At 37.3% G+C, this 23,024-nt stretch overlaps 2 protein-coding genes and 1 long non-coding RNA gene across 4 annotated transcripts; 2 read left to right on the top strand and 1 right to left on the bottom strand.

Moving 5' to 3' along the window:
- Positions 1 to 355: 355 nt before the first annotated feature.
- Positions 356 to 11,625, top strand: LOC148346506 (adhesion G protein-coupled receptor F5-like). Of its 2 annotated transcripts, XM_088325679.1 has the most exons (23): positions 356 to 428; positions 629 to 735; positions 821 to 866; positions 971 to 1,156; positions 1,411 to 1,569; positions 2,484 to 2,516; positions 2,632 to 2,757; positions 2,820 to 2,981; positions 3,076 to 3,102; positions 3,228 to 3,257; positions 3,332 to 3,420; positions 3,503 to 3,564; positions 3,697 to 3,821; positions 3,939 to 4,151; positions 5,672 to 5,872; positions 6,084 to 6,218; positions 6,303 to 6,487; positions 6,599 to 6,775; positions 6,861 to 8,240; positions 8,545 to 8,586; positions 8,864 to 8,926; positions 9,018 to 9,061; positions 9,270 to 11,625. In XM_088325679.1, exons 1-22 carry the CDS (start codon positions 374 to 376, stop codon positions 9,051 to 9,053), a joined length of 3,639 nt encoding a protein of 1,212 aa, XP_088181805.1. In that variant the 5' UTR covers positions 356 to 373; the 3' UTR covers positions 9,054 to 9,061; positions 9,270 to 11,625. The 2 variants fall into 2 exon arrangements, with proteins under 2 accessions (XP_088181805.1, XP_088181806.1); XM_088325680.1 differs by lacking the exon at positions 8,545 to 8,586.
- Positions 6,740 to 21,720, bottom strand: LOC148346504 (uncharacterized). Its single transcript, XR_015848353.1, has 3 exons — positions 21,600 to 21,720; positions 9,834 to 9,895; positions 6,740 to 7,394 (listed from the first exon to the last, which is right to left on the bottom strand). It is a non-coding gene; the product is annotated as an uncharacterized LOC148346504 (long non-coding RNA).
- LOC148346505 (uncharacterized) lies at positions 15,030 to 21,474 on the top strand. The gene is made up of 7 exons (XM_088325635.1): positions 15,030 to 15,097; positions 15,891 to 15,927; positions 17,076 to 17,231; positions 18,802 to 18,957; positions 21,025 to 21,086; positions 21,181 to 21,239; positions 21,333 to 21,474. Exons 2-7 carry the CDS (start codon positions 15,906 to 15,908, stop codon positions 21,472 to 21,474), a joined length of 597 nt encoding a protein of 198 aa, XP_088181761.1. The 5' UTR covers positions 15,030 to 15,097; positions 15,891 to 15,905.
- Positions 21,721 to 23,024: the final 1,304 nt, after the last annotated feature.

The raw sequence follows: 23,024 nt of genomic DNA, 5'->3' as shown, positions 1-23,024 counted from the left end.
ACCACTAGGCACACACCTAGTGAAAAAGAGAGCGAGGACATAATTATCTCTACAAACAAATGACAGAAATAGTTGAAGAGAAGTTGATCTGGTGTATTATTTTTTTTTTGTGTCGTTCCTTTTATAATACACCAAAAGCTGAATTTACCTACTTTTAGGAGGAATGAACTGATTGTAGCGCTAACCATTACAATCTAGGGCTAATACGTAGCCTAAACAGTGAACATCAAGGAACAAGGAAAGAAATTCTCTAATTCTGACATTCACAACAGGAACCATTATTAACGGTAAATTCTTCTTGTGACGTGGAAGGATTGAACCTGTAAGGCTAGCATGCAAATCGCACAAAGTGAAAGTGGATTGAAGGGAACTGATGAACACGTTCCTTCGGGCATTCGGTAAAATGCCCAATAAGAAGAATGGCAAAGGTAAGCTCTCTTCACATTACTATGATGTGCATTGTTGTGATAAAAACATACATTTTTATATATATTATATATAAAAAAATCTGGTTATTTTCTGTTATTAATTGTGAAGTAGTATGAACAATAAAAAAGGGGCAAAGTGTTTTATTTTGCAAGGGAGTATTTTAATTGTGCTATGAATGTAATTCTTTTTTTTCCGACAGTTGGGAGGAAATTATTTAAGAATGTACGATTCCTCTTTCTTCTTCTGGCTGCATTCATCTTTTGCTGCAATAGGGGCTACTTACAGTCTTCAAACATATTTTTAGAAGTAAGAATTCAAAAATGAAGATGACAAAGTTAAACTATTTGTCATTATATGTGACATGCTATTAACACATTTTCATACTTTCAAGGAGCTGACGGAAACAGAACAAAGTCATAGCAGAGAAAAACGGGAGGGTAAGTTCTTTTTAGAGGGCTTGACGAGGGTGGAGCTTTAGTCAAGCAATTTGCTGATTATAGTGCAGACTGAAACAGACATTTTGTTTGCTTCTTTTTTATAGCAAAAGGAAACTGTACTGCTGCCAATTGCTCCTCAGGATCAGCGGACATATTCATCACAATTCACCCTCTAAACATTACGCCGATAGAAGTTGTCAATCAACTAAGGGATGCTTTGAAAAATGTCTACCTGCCATTATCTATCAGAGAGGATTTATTTTTAGTGGAAAGCTTAAATTATACCACAGGTGACAGTTTGACAATTAAAACGTGACCAGCTCTGGCAAAAGCGTCCAGACGCTTAAAAGTGAACATTTGCGTAATTGACCAAAATGGAACAGGAGGTCAAAATGTCAATTTGGAGATGCCAATCTACTAAAATTGAATGAGATGTAAGAAAAATTAAATGGTCATTTTTGAGACGAAGTCCTTTTTACTAGTGTTGGTCACAAATTTATTTTTGTCATCTATTAGCTAATGCTGTGACCTACACCCCTAATAGCTTGCTACCCAAACTCTACTGGAGAAGATCAGTGTCATTGTGAGAAAGATTTCTTCTGGTCAGAGGACATCTGTGACATGTTTGGTGCATGTGACGACGACAGCACCCAAACGTGTGACTGCGTAAATGAAATTCCAAATGGAAAGTTCTGTGAACCAAGTAAGTGGCACTTGAGTAGTATTTTCATCTATCTTAGAATGACTTGCTGATTTTTCCTCGAACAAGGTCAATTGTGCAAACAGCGGAGAAAAATGTGAATTCATTTTTTCACGTCTTGATTACAAAAAGGGAGTTTAACATTTTTGAAAAATTGGGTCAATTGTGCAGCATTTAACCATGTGGGTGTGTTAGATAACTGTGTTTAGGAATGCCCACTTAACTGTCAACTGTCACTTAAATGAATATGCCCATCTTTCAGCTGCCTAGATTTCCTCATTCCCTTATTTGCCTGTTTGATCAGTAAACAAGTGGCTTAAAAAACTAATTTCCAATCTTTGGCTTAAAGGCGTGGTGCATCGTCTGAAGTGTATTTAAAAAGTTAAAAGTAAAATATTGTCTCTATTACGTATGTGTTAACAATGCCCAACTGAGTTCAAAGACCCTTTTTTTTAATTGGGAAATGTATGTTTTGGTCAATGTGTGTGTGTTGACTATAGCTACCTCCCACTAGGGGGATATGGCTTTGGTATATAGAGTTTCGGGACTCGCAACACATTTGGGAGCAGGAAGGAAGGAAGGGACGTTAATTGCAGAGTGATTTCGTGCTCCTTACCGGCTTCTTTTTGTTAGTTTAGTAAATGTAAGAAAAGGCCTGGTTCGAATACAGTCCAAATCGCAACCAAAAAGAGTTTATTAGTGCTTGAGGAATGAGCTGACATTGTGATTATGACTTTAAGCCAAGAGGTGGCGGAAAACAGTAGTTTAATTTGAAGTTGCAGACACCACCTTTAATATTGTTCTTTGGCATAAATACAAAATAACAGATTTAGCAATGCCATTTTTATGGTAGATTTTGTGTACCCCGAGTAATGTTTTTCTTGATGCATTTTAATTTGTTTAACGTTACCCCACAGGTATCATCACACCTTCACCACCAGTGAAAGCCGGTATAATTTGTTTATTTTCTGTAAAAATGTCCATTTGGGGATCTTAAAATGTTCGGATACCCATCAGTGCACACAGCATGTTGTGAAAATGACTTCAATGTTTTCTGTACCCCAGCTTTAATAAACACTGTCCTCGATATACGAACATTCACCATTGAACCAACAGTAATTATTGATCGGCTACGAGATTTGCCATTTGACATGACTGAATTAATACTGACAAACTTCAAAATCACCACAGGTAAGGATGTGTTTAATAAACTGTTTTACAATATTTTATATATCATGTCACTTTCTTTTCAGTTTGTTATAAAGACTTTAATCGAGATGAGAGGTGTGAGTGTGGCGATGAATATCTATGGCCGTGTGGGATCTGTGAAACGTTTAAGCCATGTGACAACAAGACCATGCAAAGCTGTGATTGCATAAATACAATTCCTCCAAATGACATAATCTGCATTCCAAGTAAGTACTGTTAACCTGAAAAGATCTTTAAAAAGTATTAATTTATACATATATATAAAATTTATTTTTTCCTCTTAATTATTTTTCTCCTTAGGCATCGCCGCTGCTTGTCCCACAGAAAGTAACGTAACAGTCATGTTCCTAACTAATACAATAATTAAATACGGGATGTCTTTTTGTAAACCATAACTATATTTTTGAAGAAATAATGTGATCTTTGAGAGCTCTGTCTTATTCACCCAACAGGTCCATCGACAATGGCCCCAATAACAGACGGTAAGTGAGTTAGACACCATAAATTGTACCTCTCTGAAATAATATGGCTAATTTGCTCTGCATTTGTGTTTCAGGGCGGTTGTTGTCATTCATCTTGAATATTGACTTTAATGATGAATTCAATGAAGAAAATAATGTTGTTCACCAGATATGTGCAAATTCGGTGAGTTTTAATTTATAATGATCCCTTTTAAGAGTGCTTTGGTTTTGTGATCAAATAATTGTTCCATCTAAACCCGCTACAGATTGAAACACAAGCTAGGACACACATCCCAGGTCTACTGTCAGCAGACCTTCTAGGCTTCAGGTGGATTATGTATTTTTTTTTAAATTGTAAAATTCTTCATGCCGTTTACTCGTCCATCCATTTACCCGACGATCCATTTAACTGCTTTCTATCCGGATTGCATTTTTATTCATCTGTTCTTGTTCTTAAAAGAGCTGGTAGCACCATTGGTGAATTTGAAATTACTGCTAATACTACAATTCAAGAAGATGATGTTGAAGCACTTCTCGCGGCAATATTTAATGACCTGAAGAATTTGTTTTCTCCAGTATTGGAGAGTAAGTAACTGCCCTCATCAACACATTCGGGCAACTTTTAATACCTTCTACTGATTTACTGTCTTAAAAAAAAATTGAAATTGCTGATTTATTTTATTATTTTTATTCCAATCCAAGGCCCTGATGATTTAACGAGTTCAGATCAAATATTTTTTGGAGAGACTGTAAATATCACATGTGGCCCACCACCAGATACCCTTGACTTTGGTATCACCTCGTCAGTGTGGACACGCAATGGTATAGTAATCAATGAGGATGATACACACCAATTTTCGCGAGCAGATGGTGTGGAAACACTTACTATCACCAATTTCTTCAGCACAGACGAGGGTAAGAAACACTTCACCACTTTGATTGCTCGCACTAAAATGCATGCACTATTCTTGTGCAAGGTTTGATCTGCAACTTCAGTGGAAGTGTTTAAATTTAGGCTTAAAACACACTTATATTCAGTATCTTGTGAATGATATTGACCTCAGGAAGAGCTCAATTGTTCTGTTATTACCTACAGTACATTTCATGATGATGATATCTGTGTACTGACTGTTCATTCTCCTCAAGCTGAGGTTTTTGAATTTTTCCTTGCCCTTGTGTAGATTTAGATCAGGGGATGGTGTAAACTTCTGTAGTCTGTAAAGCCCTTTGAGATTTCTTGTGATTAAGAGCTATTGACCCTTTGCACACACATGACCACGTGACAGCACCATGATAGACGGCAGTAAACCATAGTAAAAAGTAGGTGAGGCCAGTAAATAAGACAACGGAAAAAGCTATACTATTAAACACTATGTCACAGACCAGAAACGGACACAGGACTCAATAGTGCTCGTTTTCTCAGTTTTTATTTGAAAAAAGAGGGAGAGTAAGGCTTGCTTGCACGATCCGATGACTGACGGACAACAGGAGCGAGCGGGGCGGGAGTGACACTTCCGTGTCGGACAAAGAGGAACGGAGACAGGCGGGAATGGCAAGTCGTTGGCCGGGACTGGAGATTAAAGGCGATATCGAGTTAGTAATCAAAGTCGGTAACAGGAGGCAGGCAGAACGGGGCGTAATCAGGTCCAGAAACAGGTGTGAAACAAAGATCAGGCAGGAAAAGGCTTAACAAAAAACGGGGTCGGATAAGAAGGCTAACTGAGCAGAAGGCAACAGTTCACAACGATCTGTTAGCTTCCAAGAAGAAGCCGGGGGTTTAAAAAGAGAGTGTCCACCAATCAGCTGCCCGGGCTGTTGGCGCCAATTATGCCGCCACAGCTGCTTTCAATCAGCAATCATGACACACTATTGGAAGTGACTTATGTTTGAATGTTTGTCCCCCATTTTATCAGTTGATAATTTGACTTGATAATGTGAAAGTTCATTTTGGCGTAATGAGCATTGTGATAAAGAACATAAGTACCTACTTAGCATAAAATTGCTTGGAAATACATCAAACGTACCTTGTAAAAAATACTCCTATATCCTGGAATATATTGACACCACTCACTAGTTCCTCCATTTGATTGGTAGATAAACATTGCCGTCTTCTGTATTCCTCAAAAGGATATGATAAAATGCCAAATTGGGTTTTGGACGTAGCCGCTTCGTGCAGCAGACCACACAGCAGTGGTGGTCATATTCCTCTGTCGTCCTTATTAATATTTGTTTCGACTCAAATGTTCATTCAGGTGCTGTCCGCAAGGGTGCTTCTTGCCGTCTCCGTAATGGCTCTTATTCAGCCAGGGAAGGCAATGTGATGTCACGTGCAAAGGGTCAATACACGTAAACATGAATTGACTTGTACACATTTGTAAACTGCTGGCCCCACTTGAGTGGTGCAGTCTTTGATTCATAAACTGCTATTATTTCAGGAGTCTATCAATGCGAGCTGTTCGATGAGGATTCAATTTTTCGGCAGAGTTCTAATGAAAGAGTGCGTCTATTGGTTACACCCACTATCCAGCTGGTTCCACGCCAAACTACCATCTTGTGTGAAATTGGGCAGCAAGTGACAGTGCAGTGCTTTGTCCAGGAGCCCTACCAGGTGGTGTTTAGTGGAATTGAAAATTCAGGTAAGACTTTAAACAAAAAGAACCAAAGCGGTAATGAGCATTAATGCTATTCTAAACCTTGCCAAACGTGCATGCGTTGAAGAAGTGAACTTGTAACTCAAAATGTTAAAAAAAAACCTGGGAAAACTTTTTTTGACTTCAACTAAATCACATAACTTTATAGTAATAAGCCATTACTAATTTTTATGGTGTTGTTTTTGTGAATGTTTAGATCCAGCAGACAGCATCCAAACTATGATAACCATCACACAGGAAGACTGTGATAAAACAGAAATTGTCATCACTTGTGAAGAGAATGAATTTTCACAATTTGCAAGCAATGCAACATTGCGGTTGGTTGAAGTTGGTAAGTGTTGGACCAGAAATGAAAACACATTTAATACAATGGATTAACCTTTTGAAATTATGAAACGTAATGAATTATTTCCAGGTAATTTCACATGTGTAGGTGATCCCGAATTTGGAATGGGATTTTTAGATGATGTAGGGAGAGCTTCTTGTGAAATAAACCAGGTGGGAGAGAGGACTGCCATTTGCAGATCAAGTGGAGAATGGGTTATTCAAGAAGACAACTGCACCCTCCAGAGGATAGCGCAACTACTTTTTCAATCTCAGGTGAGTGATTGGTTTGTTGAAATTGACCGTATGACTTGGATTCTTTATCAAATGAAATAAAACTTTATTCATGCAATGTTTCATGTATCAAAAATTCCTCTGATATTTCAGTTTCTGAATGAAACGACTTTGCCTGAGTTCCTTGATGAACTCAGCAACGCCACTATTGAACTGAGTGAGTTAGTGACTGAATCTCCAAACAACATTGAGGCCATCGTTCGAATTCTCAACAACGTAGGAAATATTGTAACAGAGTTTATTATCACGATAAGTCAAGTGTCTATGGAGGTTAGTGTGCTCTTCTTGTTCTATCTCACAGGGACTATGTTATAACTAGATTTGACAGTTTCTCTTGTTTTTCCTCTTAATGTAGGATGTCCTTTTGACTACAGGTGTACTTACAACAGATCCGGCAAAAGAATCATGGAACACACTAAACCTTCAAGCTCTCATTGATTCTATTGAAGCAAGGACCATCACCCCCAGAAATGAGAGCATCAGCTCATTATTGTTGTTTTCTCTAGAGAGAATAACACGCAGGGTTGTCAACGCCACTTTTGGCATTGTAACACCTTTGATTCTCTTCAACAAAACTATGTTCATCAGTAATTTCAGCGGGGATTTTAATTCTACAGTAGAGATTGACATACAGGAGGCCAATGAAGCAACAAACCTAACGGTGATAACCTTTGAATCCTTGGATAATGTTCTTCCTCCGAGAGATGAGAGAAACAATTCAGGCAGGGTCATCAACGGGAGAGTCGTACTTGTTCAGGCTGACACCATCATCAACAATGTGACTTTTACTTTTGATATTTTAAATGACACTCTGGGAAACCCCCAGTGTGTGTTCTGGAACTTTTCCGTCTTTGATGGCCTCGGGGGTTGGGATGATGAAGGCTGTGAGCTTGTTGTCAGAGAGGACAACACAGTTACATGTCAGTGTGATCACCTGACTTCATTTTCAATACTAATGTCCCCATTTTCCCCAAATAGTAGGCTTTTGAGTTTCATAACGTTCATTGGCGTCGGTATTTCAATGGGGTCTCTAGTTATATGCCTCTGTATCGAAGCGGTTATATGGAAAAGTGTTCGAAAGGAGAAAATGTCCCACTTGCGCAACATTTCCATGGTCAACATTGCACTGTCTCTATTGATTGCCAACATTTGGTTCATTATTGGCGCAAGCATCTCTGAAAATAATCAAAAGAATCCAGGGGCATGCACAGCTGTGACCTTTTTCATTCATTTGTTCTACTTATCCCTCTTTTTCTGGATGTTAAATTATGCCATGCTTTTGGCTTATCAATCAGCCAATGTTATGCCAGGAAACAGATTATCTAAAACAACTTTACTTGCTATTGGATTCACTGTGGGCTATGGGGCTCCATTGATTATTGCAGTCATTACTATTGCTGTAACTGCACCAACTGATACTTACATTCAAGAAAATGTGATCTGCTGGCTTAATTGGAACCTGTCTAAAGCGCTGCTGGCATTTGTGATACCGGCTCTCTCAATCGTGTTTACAAATCTTTTTATTTTAATTGTGAAGCTGATTCAAATAATACTGCATCGGGGGATGAAATTCATTGTACAAAACAATGAGAAGCATATCTTAGTAACAATTACCTGGAACTTGGCTATTTTAACACCATTTTTTGGAATAACCTGGGGTCTCGGAGTAGGAACCCTGGTTAACCCATCTAATCTCGGAATTCACATTGCCTTCGCCTTCTTCAATTCTCTGCAGGTCAGTTCTCAATACAGTTTGTCTTTATTATTATTAGAAGTGGACATAGTATAGTTTTTTTTAAATAATTGTCTGTAGAATTTGTTCTAAGTGTACCATGATTTTTTTCCCCACTGAACAATTTAAAAAACGAATTGATTAATACATAGCAATTCAAAATTAGAAATTCTGAATGCTTGAAAAAGGTTATCTAGAAACTATAACAAGTTAAGATGCAAATGGGAGTGTGGCTGCAATATTTTTATATGTGCTACAAAACCTACCTATCATGATTCTAATTTTTGAAACTTCTATCTTCACAAAGGGTTTCTTTGTATTGGTTTTTGGAACACTCTTGTGCAAAAAGGTATGTGCCACTAATGCCACAATTAATCATCTTTACAAATGAATTGCAAATAATCAAAAACATTTTTGCCACTTGTGTGTGGTCGGTCTGTTCAAAGTGAAAGACAACCCAAACCAGATTATTTTTTTAAGTTAGCTTTAGCCTATCAATGTCTGCATTATTAGAAATTCTCACTGGCAATATTTAAAAAAAATATATCTTTAATGCTAATTATCAACACTGTGTTTGGACAAAATTTTGGTTTATTAATAAAGAAAATATGTTCTTTTTTTTCCAGGTGCGGTTAGAAATTGCAAGGCCATTTCTAAAGCTGTCTCAAGCTTCTAGAAGTGGGACTAGGGTAATGACAGAGTATACGTAAATTTGGGTAGTAGCTCAATTATATATGTGTCTAATTATACATGGATCTGTGTTTTCTTTAATTATTTTAGACTACTAGTGCTGGACCTTCCGTAAGTGGACTTTAGAAAAAGAGGTATAGCATGATCTAAGAACTGTGCAATTTGTCCATTTTTGACCACATAATTGCTCGTGTGAGCCTTGTTTATCATGTTTGATCATCATTTTTAGAATAATAGTAATCATTTTAAGTCTTGTGTCGAGCAAAATTTTAGTCAGCTGATGTTCATTCAGTCCAAGTTTTTTGGGGCAAATGATTGAGTTCATATCGCATTTTTTTCCAGATGACAACAACCCTTCAAGTGCTGCCTGGTGGTGTTGACGCCCCCATTCACGTCTCCTCAAGCATGGCACACCTCAGCAACTAATTCGAACATTTGGAACATTAAGCTGACATCCGTTTTTGTTTTAACGCCAATACTACATTGTGAAGCTCGACATATTCACAACACCTGGCTTTGAATCACTCGTTCGCTGTTCAGACTTTGTGTAAGTTTATACTACAATTACAAACCTGTGGAGTCAAAAAGGGGTGCAAATAGATTTAAGTCAATGTACTTCATCAGTTCAGGGATGCATAGTTGCACACCAAAAATCTGAATATTCTCTTAAGTTGCCACTCTTATGTGAAATACACAAACCTTCGTTTTATTGTATTTTTTTTTCCTTTTTTTGCATATGAAATGTTTACAATGTAAGTTATTTAACTATCAAAATAGAATACGAAAACGGACTTCCTGCATTAAATGATGCAATGTCGATAGCTGAAAAATCATCCCACTTTGAGGACGTTGGCCATTACGATACATAAACTACAACCTTATTTTGAGTAAAGTGTTGGTACTCACAACGGTGGCTGATGCAGGTATTCGCCGCTGTCCCCCAGCTGAAAACAATGAAGAATTCAAAACTACAAGAATAGAAAATTGACGTTAATTTCATGCAATTCCACGAAAAAATTATTTTGTGATATATGTTTTATTTGTCAATGTTGGAGGATTGGGAGGGGATCATACTACTCCTGTTATCAGTCCTTGGTATAAAAAATTGGGTGAAAACTCATACGAGTTTACCCGTGATGGTCCAAAAATAAGTACAGTAGTGACATACTTTTCAACCAGGAACATAAATTCGGAGTCAAGCCCTTGTTTTACTGTATTTACTCAAATATGTTTTATTGGGATACAACAAGCACTTTAAACTACCACTAAAGCAATTATTTTAGAAACGGTGCAAGCTCAACATTGAAAGTCACAATAATTGTTTTCACTTCCAATGAGCTATTTCCACTGCTATGTTACTGAACTTGTAACATTTGGTTGAAGCCTTAGATGTGAGATCCTAAAGAAGAATTCAGTTGGCAGATAGAAATGAAATCCTTGTAGAAATAAAAAGCTGTCTACCTCTGTATGCAAATTATTATTTGTGCTTCAGTGCAAAGGTCGTTGATAGAGTCTGGACCTGCATTTGTATCAATTATGGATTCACAGAGAATCTAAGTTTTCTCGTCTTCAACTACCACAGAGGAAAGGTGAGAATTGTCTGGGACTTAACATTTTTCATGGATTTGTTTTTTGTTACTTACCTTGAACAAACCATATATATTTATCCGCGATAGCAATTCTGTGATGGGCATTTGCAAAAAAGTATGTTTTCAAGTAAATGATTCATCAATATTTCTACAGCACACAAGATAAATACTAAATAACAAACAAGAAAGGATTCTTCTTAAATCAACATTAAAGTTAATAGAGGAGGTTAAGGTTTGAGCATGACTGAAGTAAAAACAATGCCACTCTTTCTTGACTTGCTATAGAAAAAAGTGACTGGTAATTGTAATGTTTTCCAAAACTATTTTTTTTAATCTATGATGATAAAAAAAATTCAAAAATGATTAAGTAATCGCAAATATTAAGGGGATTTCTGGTCAACCTTTGTGGTAGCACACCTGTAGAGTGAAGAGGGAATGCAACCCTATGTCAAGAGGCATAAAAACAAATTAAATAAACACCAACTTTTTCATGAACTATTGGATGTAGGATTTACTGTACCCTACAGTTGAAAATGGTTGGTAAAATACAAAAATGTTTACTTGATATTGTGTAAAGTGTCAGTTTAACAAATGGTGCAGATATTAAAATTGATACTGAAATGTCCCTTGATGATCAATGAAGCCAACTTCTATTATTTGTTGTAGATTGTTGTTTGAATGTTATGTTTCCCTTAGGAAGATGTTTTCCACAATTATGGTGTACCTGATGGGATACTTATACATGTACTATCAGGTAATGATGCTTCTTTATATTAGACTGTTGATGATTTAGAGGATCACATGACTTTTTAAGCGGCCACCATGTTAGAAAACAACTAAAAGTGGAATAAGATACAACTACAATTCAATACAAAAACAAAAACGAAAAAATTTGTCAGGAGCCGCAAACATTTTAAAGCCTTACATAATGAATGCAAAACATGCTGTATGTATCTATATTAGCCTATTGTAAAAATGACTGAGTTGGATGCAGCACATCCTGATAAGAGAATGAAAACTACCCTGTTGTATGATACCTCCTCAAGTTTATTAATGAATTACAGAATGTTTAATTGTTTTGATTGAAATTAAAAAATGCAATAAAGAAATCAAGATTTTGAAGTCATTTATTTTGGAATAGAACAGAATTTACCAGAATAGAATTTACTTTTATTGTCATTCTTTTGTAACCATGCACACAGAATTAAATGTCGATACACCTTGCCCGTACAGTACAACTGGAGGGAGCCAATGCAGTCGCAGCCATTTTAGACCCAACTGCTGTGTTCAAAAGTCATTAGGTGACCAAACCCCCCAATTCCAACCCTTAATGCCGAGCGCCAAGCAGGGAGGCAATGAGTACCAATGTTGCAAGTATGACTCGGCCGAGGGTTGAACCAGCGACCTCCCACACATTTATAAAAATTAAAAAGCAACCTTTTGAAAAGTAAATAAAATCACATTCATTCACTTTAAGTTTGATTTTTGATGAGTTATTTTGCTGAGTAAGTGTACACTTTCATCTTTACAAATTTACTCAAGTAAAAGTAAAAAGTAATCATGATTTCAAAATACTCTCAGAAGTATAAAATGTCCCAAAACGTACTCAAGTAAATGTAACGGAGTTTATGTAACTAGTTATTACCCACCTCTGGTTCTTAGATGGGTAAGTTAGAGCACTGGTTCTAAACTGGTCTGACTTCAGGACTCAACGTTTTACCCAAATGACAAGCTGCGACCCAGATTAAGAAAAACATTTCCTTTTCTTAAATGAAAACTGCAGTTTAAAGCAGAGTATAGTATAGAATTCCTTTTTTGCCATAACAAAATGACCAGAAAAACCATAAGGAATTCAAGTACCGTGTCTAATCGGATATAAGCCTACATCACATATAAGCAACCCCATAAAACTGCTTTAAAATAGCCACATACTAAAATATATTCAAAATATTAATAAAACGTGTACCTCAACATCGATCATTATTTAATTATGTAGGTAATAAATGTGAATATACTGGGGGTTGGTTGGTTGGAACCCTCAACCCCCCATTTTCTGTGGTGTGTCTTGGGCAAGTACAACGTCGTAGCGCCCATCCCTCTCCAGGCCAACAAATGTTTCCACCCGATAAAGAAATAACATTTCGAAACCATTTACTGTACCTTCCAGCAGCGCTTCAATGGCAGACACTCATACACCATTTTTGTATTTCGCAATCATTTCCTCCTTCAACTTAATCATTGTTGTCACCGTTTTCCACTTTTCTCGCCCCTTATCACAAATTTTCGTGGGACTCATTATTATGGGCAAAATAAAAGGAAATTAAACCAACAAAATCACAGTAAAATGAGATATATAGATATAGTCTCAAATGCGCAGATTGACTGAACAGGAAGAAAAGATAGCAAGGAATTAACGAAATCCACTGAAGGAGTGTAATTAACCCTCCGTTTTTCTTATTCTTAGTGTTTTTTTGCCAAGGGAAAGGCCCATGACCCACTGTAAACGGGTCCGCGACCCAATTTTGAGTCCCGACCCACCAAGTTGAATTACTGTAACAGGATATCAGTGAAATATCTGATACAGCATAATGATTTAAGTGTGGCAACACAAACGACATGTGTTCATACTTCTCAAAAATAATGTGTAAGAGCTCCACAGTGCATGGGGAAGAGTCATTGATTACATACATACTCTCATAACCATTTCAGCCACCATTCTTTTTCAAATTAGCACAACGTGCTGATGCAAACTACTTAAATTTTACAATACATTATATAGAGTACAGGCGAATGGAAACTTACAATTAGGAGTTTTCCGCTGATTATCAATTACTGTGAACCTACCTGACACAAATTGATCTGATTAAACCTGAGGTTGGCCTCTTGGACTTCTCAAGATATGTTTGAGCAATTTTTCCTTGCAATTTGATAGAAAGCTCTCATTTTTCCACATTCTTTTACGATCAAAGCCGCCAGACGATAGAAAGATTTTTTTCTCTCTATTTCCTGGATTGCCACATCCATGAAGAGCACAAAATGTTATTATTCCTAATGTATAAATCCCTGAAGTCATATTATATATAGGCCACGAAGATATCAATCTCAGGGTTTGTAAACCAATATGGCTGCCGCGAAAAAGTCACGTCACCCTTAGAAGCCATTTTGTGACATGTGTCAAATATACGGCATGGGACAAAATGGATCCCGCCGCATAATTTTATGTGGCCCGCCGGAGTTTAAAATGAGTGTCAAAAGATGAATGTGACAAAAAAGTGCTTGGACCAAAAACTACAATCCCCACAATGCCTGTTAACTATGACAACAGTGAAGTGACAGCTCAGTGACACTACTTCCCCAGTATTTTTCAATGAATGCCATTGAGTGGAATTGAAAAACAACTGATCATGCAAATGTCGAAGATTTTGTTATATAGTTCTACATACGAGAAAAATGGATTTCCAGATTGTGATCGTATCTAGCATTGCTCATATCTTGAGCAAATTTGGCCAATACAAAAATAACTGAAAACCAGTTAATTTGTTCCCCGCCTTCCAAAAGCATCCAAGTTAACTTAGTAGCCATTAAGTTTCAGAATCACTAAAACACATTTTAATAGTAATTGAAAACAAGAATACAGTAATACGATAAATAAATGATAAGAAAATGACTTTAAAGACCCGATCTCTTGTGTTGATGTTTGGAAATTCTCGTAACTTGGGTTTTCTCTCGTATATCGGGCAGAATTTTGGGCTCAAAAGATATCTCATATCTCAAATTTCTCATACCTTGTATTTACACATATTACAGCAGTTAATCTATAACATTATACTGTATATGTGTAGTGACATATTTTCAATGTAACCATAATTCAGTAGACTTGAAGGATTTATAAATTCAGTTTGGTTACATGAAAGAGTAGTTATTTTTATTTTACCAACCAATTACATTTTAGTTATTAATAAGTTACCATTAAGGGCAGCACGGCGGCGCAGTGGTTAGCGCGTGTGCGGCACAGATCTGAGGTCATGCGATGGAACCTTCTGTGTGGAGTTTGCATGTTCTCCTCATGGTTGCGTGGGTTTCCTCCGGGCACTCCGATTTCCTCCCACATTCCAAAAACATGCATGTCAGGTTAATTGGCCTAACTGAATTGTCCCTAGGTGTGAATGAGCGAGTGAGTTGTCTGTCTATGCCTGGCAACCAGTTCAGGGTGTCCCCTGCCCACTGCCCAAAGATAGCTGGGATGGGCTCCAGCACCCCCGCGACCCTACTGAGGATAAGCGGTGCACATAATGAATGAATGAATGAAAGTTACCATTTTCTGGATAGCCATCAACTAGAATCAATGGAAATAAATATCTAAGTTCGAGCCCCTGCAGGGAATTGTGCAAATAACAATCTTTTGAAAGCGTAGTGACGGAATTTTCCGTTCAGTTGAATTGTTAAACGGAGGCTTCATAAGTCTGAAAAATGGCGCCATTATTTATGTTTAACAAGGAACTATAGGTTTATTTTTTGGCCAAACACGCGTTTCTGAACACGATTCAAACGTTGGAATACAACCGTATTAATTTTGAAAATGTAAGTAATCTCGTGTGGTCGTCGTCGTCGTACTTTCCAGGACGCAACATCACCTGCTAGCCGCTAGACAGCTCGCAAGCTAACCTGCTATCAGCTCTCCTCTCAGCCGGCGAACCGGAAAAATACTCGTCTACGTTGCTTCATATTTTGTCAAAATTTGTTTGTACAAGGAGAAACCTTAAAGAAAGACAAATGTTAACGAAAAAAGTGGTAACAAACTCTGTTCAGTCTATAGAAACTACTTACCGTTGGTTGTTGCTGGCTGTGCAAGGCCCGATCCTATTAGCATATGACGTCACATAATGCCACTGACCTGATTAAATTAAACTAATTATTGTTTTATTTTATTTCTATTTTTTTTGATACGAAGAAGAAGCATTAGTTGATAACTATTCTTTGTATTTATTTATTTGATTACTGATTTATTCATCTGTATTTGAGTTTGCACTCTCCCGTAAAAAAAAAATCCATAAAAATTACGAACTACCCCATTGTTTTTAAATATATGTATCATTTGTAAAACAATCATTTTTACACTAATACAAAAAAACAAAACAAAAAACAGACTAACTAAAATGGTGAATAGTTTTTATGCATTACTCTTGATACCTTTTCTTATTTTTCAAACTTGAAAATTGATTAAGCTGAGATTTTTTTACCTGTTGGAATACATGTATAATAGTATTTTATGTGTGTTTTCTACTTGCGCTAAAACTGATCACAGTGTGTGTAAGTATTTTACATGATCCGAGGGGAAACTAAATAAGATAATATATTTTCTTGTGATTTGCAGGCTTACGCTACTGGCATGAATTCGACCCCTATTACTGGTACTTTTGTTTTTCTATTTGTCATCAAAAATAGTGACTTTTGAGAATTAATACATTTCTGATCAAACTGGTGAGTTCCAAATATATATGGTGGACTAAAACTCGCAATGGCCGGAGTTGTAGATTTAAAAAAAAGAAAGGAAAACAAATGGCAAAGAAAAGAAAGAAAGAAAGACATAGAAAGAGAGTGATGAATATATATATATATATATATATATATATATATATATATATATATATATATATATATATATATATATATATATAGATAGATAGATAGATAGATAGATAGATAGATAGATAGATAGATAGATAGATAGATAGATAGATAGATAGATAGATAGATAGATAGATAGATAGATAGATAGATAGATAGATAGATAGATAGATAGATAGATAGATAGATAGATAGATAGATAGATAGAGAGAGAGAGAGAGAGAGAGAAATACAGAAAGAGAGAGAGAAATAAAGAAAGAGAGGGAGAGAGATAAAGAAAGGGAGAATGAAATAGAGAAAGAGTGAGAGAGAGAAAGAGGTGAAAGAGACAGAAAAAAGAGAAATAAAGACACAGAAAGAGTGATGAATATATGTAAAGAGAAATAGAGAGAGGGAGAAAGACAGAGATAGAGAGAGAGAAATAAAGGGAGAGAGAGAAAGGGAGAGAGAAAAAAATGGAACGAAAGAGATGAAGAAAGAAAAAAAAGGATAAGAGAGAAATAAAGTGAGAGAGAGAGTAAAAGAGAAACAAAAAGAGAAAACGGAGAAGACAGATAAAAATAGAGAAGATATAGAAAAAAGTGAGAGAGCGACAAGAGAGAAGAAAGTGAGAAAGAAAGACAGGCAGAATGCAAGAAAAAAAAGACGAGAGAGAGAGAGAGAGTGACAAAGAAAGAGTTAATTAGTGCGGGGTTTTTTTTGTGAGTGGACCCTGGCTCTGGCGACATCCAGTGGACATATTTCAAACTGCAGATTGTTTTTCCCTTGCGCTTCTCTCAGCGCTGTCTCGCGGGCCGGCTTAGATACCTTGGTGGGCCTGATTCGGCCCGCGAGCCACATGTTTGTCACCCTTGATTCGTTCTGTGTTTTTTTTTTTATTATTGAGAATACTGTCTTTGGACTTCTAACAATATTAATAATATTTCTTTAGGGACATCCTACAGTGCAGAAATTTGGGTGGAAAGTAATGTCACACTCCAAGCCCAGAGCATCCTGCAACTCTTTAACGCAACAACCAACCTCTCAGTAATCGCCGACAATGGAGAATTCTACACCGTTTCCCTTTTTGACACTGAAATGCTTGCAGGTACATCATGCAAATCACAACAAGGCTGAACAGAGATTATTGCACCCGAGTCCCTCGTGATAACAGACGAATGTTGTTAGAATGAGGAACCAAAATCAACCGCGGGAAACGTGCCACATTTTAGCCTTCAGTCTTAAAGTTAAAAATCTGAAAATATGTTTTAAGAATCAGCAAAAATATGAGACACAATCGTGAAGTGGAACCAAATTATTTCAATATTTGATATTATATTGACAACAAAAAACTTAAAAGTAAGTGTTGCAAAAATATTGGCCCTCTGTTCTCTCCGCTCAGCCACCTGACTCCAGAAATTCCCTTATGACCTCTGAATGATCCAATGTCGACCTAAATGACTAACAATGACAATCAGAATGCATTCAGTCTCGGTTTAAATGCACCTGCTCTGTGATTGGCTCAGAGGTCTGTGAAAGGAGACACTGGATAATTGAAAGTGTTGTGAAGCCCAAAGAACCCATCAGGCAGGTCCAGGATAAACTTGGGAAAATGTTCCAAGCAGTAATGGGATACAAGAAATGTTTGCAACATTTAAACATCTCTGAGAGCATGTGCAGGCAATAGTATCCAAATAGAGAGAGAATAAAACTACTGCAAACCTGCCAACTGCAAGCCATCCCTCGAAAGGTTTGGCCCAACCAAGGAGAAAACTAATCAGAGAAGCAGCCAAGATGTCCATAATCAGATTTGATGACCTGTAAGCATACAAAGCTGAGGTGGGACAAAATGTGAATAAAACAAGTATTCGTCATACTCGGTCTAAATCTGTCCTTTATAGAAGACTGGCAAGAATAATACCATACAAAGGCCGTTGAAGCCTCATGGGGAAATACCGTCCCCACCGTCAAACATGGTGATGGCAGCTTCATGCTATGGGGGGGCTCTTCTTCGGCAGAAACTGGGAAAACTGTTAGTGTTGATGGGAAGATGAATGGAGGCAAATACAGGGCGATTCTAGGAGAAAATTTATTGGCGTCTGCAAGAGATATGAGACAGGACGCAGGTTCACCTGTCAACGACACTCGAAACAAAGCAAAACCTGCAAAGGAGTGGTTTAGAACTAACAATATTAGGATGTTAGAATGAACAAGCCAAAGTCCAGACCTCAGTCCTATGGAACATTTGTGAAAAGATCTGAAAAGGGCTGTGCACAAATCATTTCCATCTCCAGGAATTTGAGCTGTTTTGTGAAATGGAAAAGGGGCAAATATTTGTTTCAATATGTGCAAAACCTCCAAAGGCATAGCCAAAAAGAATCGCATTGTGACTGCAGCAAAAGGAGGTTGTACAAAGTGTAAACTTAAAGGGGGTCAATATTTTTGCAACGCCTACTTTTGGTTTTCATTAAATGTCGAATAAATCTGTTTGCTTTTCACGATATTGTCTCACATGTTGTTGCTCCTTAGAAAATATATTGAGTTTTTTTTTTCATTTATAAGTTTGAAGTCTGAAATATGGCAATCGTGTCAAAACTATTTTGTCTTTCAGACAGTTTCATTGTGCGGTGTGTTCCTAGTTTATCTAAAGCAAGCAGAGTTCATGTGTACTGTTGTAGATTGCCATAAGATTGAAGATGAATACGCTTGCAACTGTTCGGAGGGGAAGATATGGAGCAACGAGTTGTGCTACCATCTCAACTGCTGCAGTAACGCAACGTGCAAGCACAATGTGTTGGTACTTGACACAACAGTTTGCATTGCCAAGGTGCAAGGTAACATTTCTAGTATTTCAAAAATACAAATACAAAAGAATGAGAATAACTTAACGGGAACTGGATTTTGGACCAAAGGGTTCCTATAGTCATGTCAAGTCATGTTTATTTGTATAGCCCTTAATCACAAGGTGTCTCAAAGGGCTGCAGAATGGAAGGGAGAAAAAGAGAGAACTCAAGAAACAAAACGGGTGGAAGAGAGAAAAAAGACGGGAAGAGAGAGAAGGAAAGATAGGACAAAAGGAAGAGAGAATTAAAGAAAGGAAGAAAGAAGAAAGGAAGGGAGAAAGATCAAAGGAAGACAGAAATACAGAAAGGAAGAGGAGAAAAGAAGAGGAATAGATAGAAAGAAGCAAAAAAGAAAGAAACAAAGAAAGAGGGGAAAGAAAGAAGACATAGAGAAGGGAGGAAGTAAAAGAAGGAAAAAGGAAGCGAGAAAAGAAGATGGAATAGGATAAAAGAAGAGCAGGAGAGAACGAACGAGAGCAAGAAAGAAACAAAGGAAGAAAGGAAAGAAAGATATAGAAATAACACCCTCATTAAAGTAAACCTTCCTTGTACTAAAATGACTAGAACAGTGTTTCTCAACTGGTGAGTTGGGGTCTCAAAGTGGGTGGCGGGGCTTTGCCTTGGCAAAAAAAAGTCCAAGAAAACTATAATAACTGAGAGATAATTACCCTCCTTAACAGTGGATGGCAATAATACCCTGAAAATGCGAGTTTTTTACATTTTACACCACAGAAAAAGACCGTTAAAGTTTGTTTTCACATGTTGAGCATGGCAAAATCCAAATGCTGTAATCTGTCCATCGCGGTTGCAGAGATTTTTCTAGCTTTAATTTTGAAAATCGTTAGGATTCAAACGAATTATTCTTTACTGCAATCAGTAAACGAATTTGCCTCTAGGTGTTGCTTGTGCTCCACCAAAAAACTTTTTTTTTTTCTGAAGGATACTAAAATTTCCTACACTGATAAAAAAATTAAAAAACACTATTGTTTTAAATTCTTTGAGTTCTGATATGAATTACTAATCCCCCAAAAATGCAATCAATGAACCAGGCCGTTTGAAGTAGCACACACAATTTATTAACACAGAGAATCAATGATAGAAAAAAATGGGAGTTTTTGACCGATGAAAGTCTCGAAGTTACTAGCGCAAAAATAAAGTTTCCCGCTATCATGCTAGTCGATTTGGGGAGATTCCCTTGTACAGGAAAAAAAAACGCTTATTTCCAAGAACCAGCAAACATAGTGTTAAATGTGATACCGTCCTCTTACTTCTTGTTGCTGAGAGATTTGGTCTCGTGCTCCGTGTGGTCGCAACGTGTGGCCCACGTGCTGAACTCAAGGCCGCAGTGTAGGCCTGCACGTGCGAGATGACCCAGCCAGCCAGCCAGCCAGGCAGAAGAAAAGAGGACGAGCTATCGACAGTTACTCTTTGTATAAGGACCAGGGAGGCTTGACCAGATCATGCCTCTTTGGACGTGGTCTCAGATATCTGAGAACACCAGGATCGGGTGATGGTGTTTGAAGTTGCTAAACTTGTTAGAAAGTCAAAGAAGTGAGAAATTTGCAAAATGTTCTGTACTTGAACATACCACTCCAATCGACATAACTACGTACGGTGAGAACATAATTTTATCAATACATTGCCTTGGATGTTTTAATTACATCCAAAACTTCATGTTATCAGATTTCTTTATAGTAATGGTGAATTGGTACGTCCAGGAATAGTCCAAAAGGGGACGCCGTCATTCTATCCATTCCAAAGTCAGTTATTTGCAACAAAGATGTGGAAGTCATTTTTATGCTGGGCTTATTGGCTCCTACACTGTTAATAGGGGCCACATATGTGAAAACTCAATACATACCAATCACAGTTTTTATTCATCGTGCCTTTAGTCATGTGTGCCTTATATGTGAAATATTGTTTGCAAAAGGCTAGTTTTTAAATATGCGCTTTATAGTCCAGTGCGCCCTATAGTCGGGAAAATATGGTACATTTAAATCGATAGTTTTCAAAATGCTTAAGACTTGTTTGAGTTCATATCTGCAATTCCCTTAACAGTACACCTTAGTGGAAATGCAACACTCAAAGGAACTGCGTGGAATTTGAATAAAACCAAACGGGTAAGCAATTTAAATGACAATATTTGTACTACTATATCTTTGGAATGCTTATGTGAAATAAAACACATTCATTATTGTGTTTTGTCTGTTCCAGCTAAAAACAGCCTTTCAAAGGCTTAATGGTTTTGAACAACTGAGCATTATCATGCCAAGGTATTGCATAGAATATTTATCCTAATTAATTATCAAACTCTTGTCTACTGCCACCAAATGTATGTTTTTTGAGCCTTTTCTCAATTTAAAAAGGTTGTACAGTAATTCTGTGGACTTTGAGGTGGATCTCAGCGCCAAATTTGAAATGTCAAAACTCCAAAGCTTTCTGTCTGCTCTGGAAGATGATCTTGGAGCTACTTTCACAATGCAGTCCGAAGGCAAGTCAAAAGTTTGATGTTTGAATTTTTATCATGTTGATGAACTATAAAAGTTTTTTTCAAGAGGGTAATCGAAATATTTCGCATCGACACCAATATGCATACTATTGTCAAAGATTTCATATAGGTATCAAATACTTACTCATTTGTTCGTTGTCAAAGCTGTCATATTGGAAAAGGGGTCAGAACCAGAAGTCATAGCCAGGATTGCTTAAAGCAAAGCCGCTCTTGCCAAACTTATAGGATACCCAAATTCTAAAACATAGAAATTGTGAGAAAATAGTACAAGCTTTTTCATTGTATATATATATGTATATATATATATATATATATATATATATATATATATATATATATATATATATATATATATATATATATATATATATATATAGCCAATGGTATATTCAAATTATTTTCAGAGATAATGCATTCTAAAGACAGTCTGTCTCGTTTTCGACTTCCTGAGCTCTGACGTCATGTGAAGAACACCAGCACCCTGGCAAACCAGTCACCATATTGGTTTAGTCGAAAAGGTTTTGAGTGTTTCGAGCAAAGATTTTTGTGGCGAATGCCTTGGCGTAGTGTCGCAGGTGGGTGCAGCAATGGTACAACAAATTGCGAGCAGCCAAAATGGGGCGAACTGCAAAAAAATAACATACAGAGAACTAACAGGGGCTAAACCAAAACACAAAATTTGGACAAAACCGTCAAAAGTCCCCCAGCGGTACGTCAAGAAAAGTTCCAATTACTCCAAGCTGAAATGAGCGCTATGCATTCACTGATTACTACAGTCGCCATCTGATTTCCAATGGGAGCCGCCATTATGTCGAGTCCTAATTGTCATGCAATGACATCACAGCTATAGGAGATATGAAGTCAAACCGTCATTCTTGAGAATGAATTTTGCGAGATCCATGGCGCATGGAATTATTTGGAACCTATTTACACTATGGTGGGAGGAACACTACACATTCTGTGCCTAATTAAACATGACTTGGCTTGATCTAATTGAAAAGAAAAAGGTCTTTTTTAATCCCCTTTAAACCCATCTGGAGGGACGAGATTATATCAGTGAAATCAAAGATCAGACTTATGCAGGCGCTGGTTTCTTCCATCTTTCTCTACACTAGCGAGACATAGACCTTCACAGCAACGCTGGAAATGAAAATCCAGGCCATGGAAATGTAGATAGATTGATAGATAGATAGATAGATAGATACTTTATTCATTCCAGTAGAGAAATTCACACTTCAAGCATTGCTTTTGTTGTTTATTAACAGATTAACAGGATCCCCTCGGAGTTCTTTGTTGTAGTTTAGCCACAGCAGAGTGGATGACGCCACACGCTAGTCCAAAAGTTCGACGTTCCTGCGGCAGATGGAAATCTTTGTGCCCAGGGATACACCACCTCGTGTACACCTCCTCTCCGCTTCCCGCAGGCCTTTGTGTCTCTGTCTAACAGCGCTGAAGCCGGTTAGCTCCGGATAGCTCCGGGTAGCGCCACGTAAGCGTCCGGGATGCTAGACGTGAGCCACGTTTCCGTAAAACACAGCAAACTGCACAT

Source organism: Urocampus carinirostris, chromosome 20 (genome assembly GCF_059441175.1).
Source record: "Urocampus carinirostris isolate Australia breed hairy pipefish chromosome 20, RoL_Ucar_1.0, whole genome shotgun sequence".
NCBI classification, from domain to species: Eukaryota; Metazoa; Chordata; class Actinopteri; order Syngnathiformes; family Syngnathidae; genus Urocampus; species Urocampus carinirostris.
Note: the sequence above shows the minus strand (reverse complement) of the source record. Positions and strands in the feature narration are given on the sequence as shown.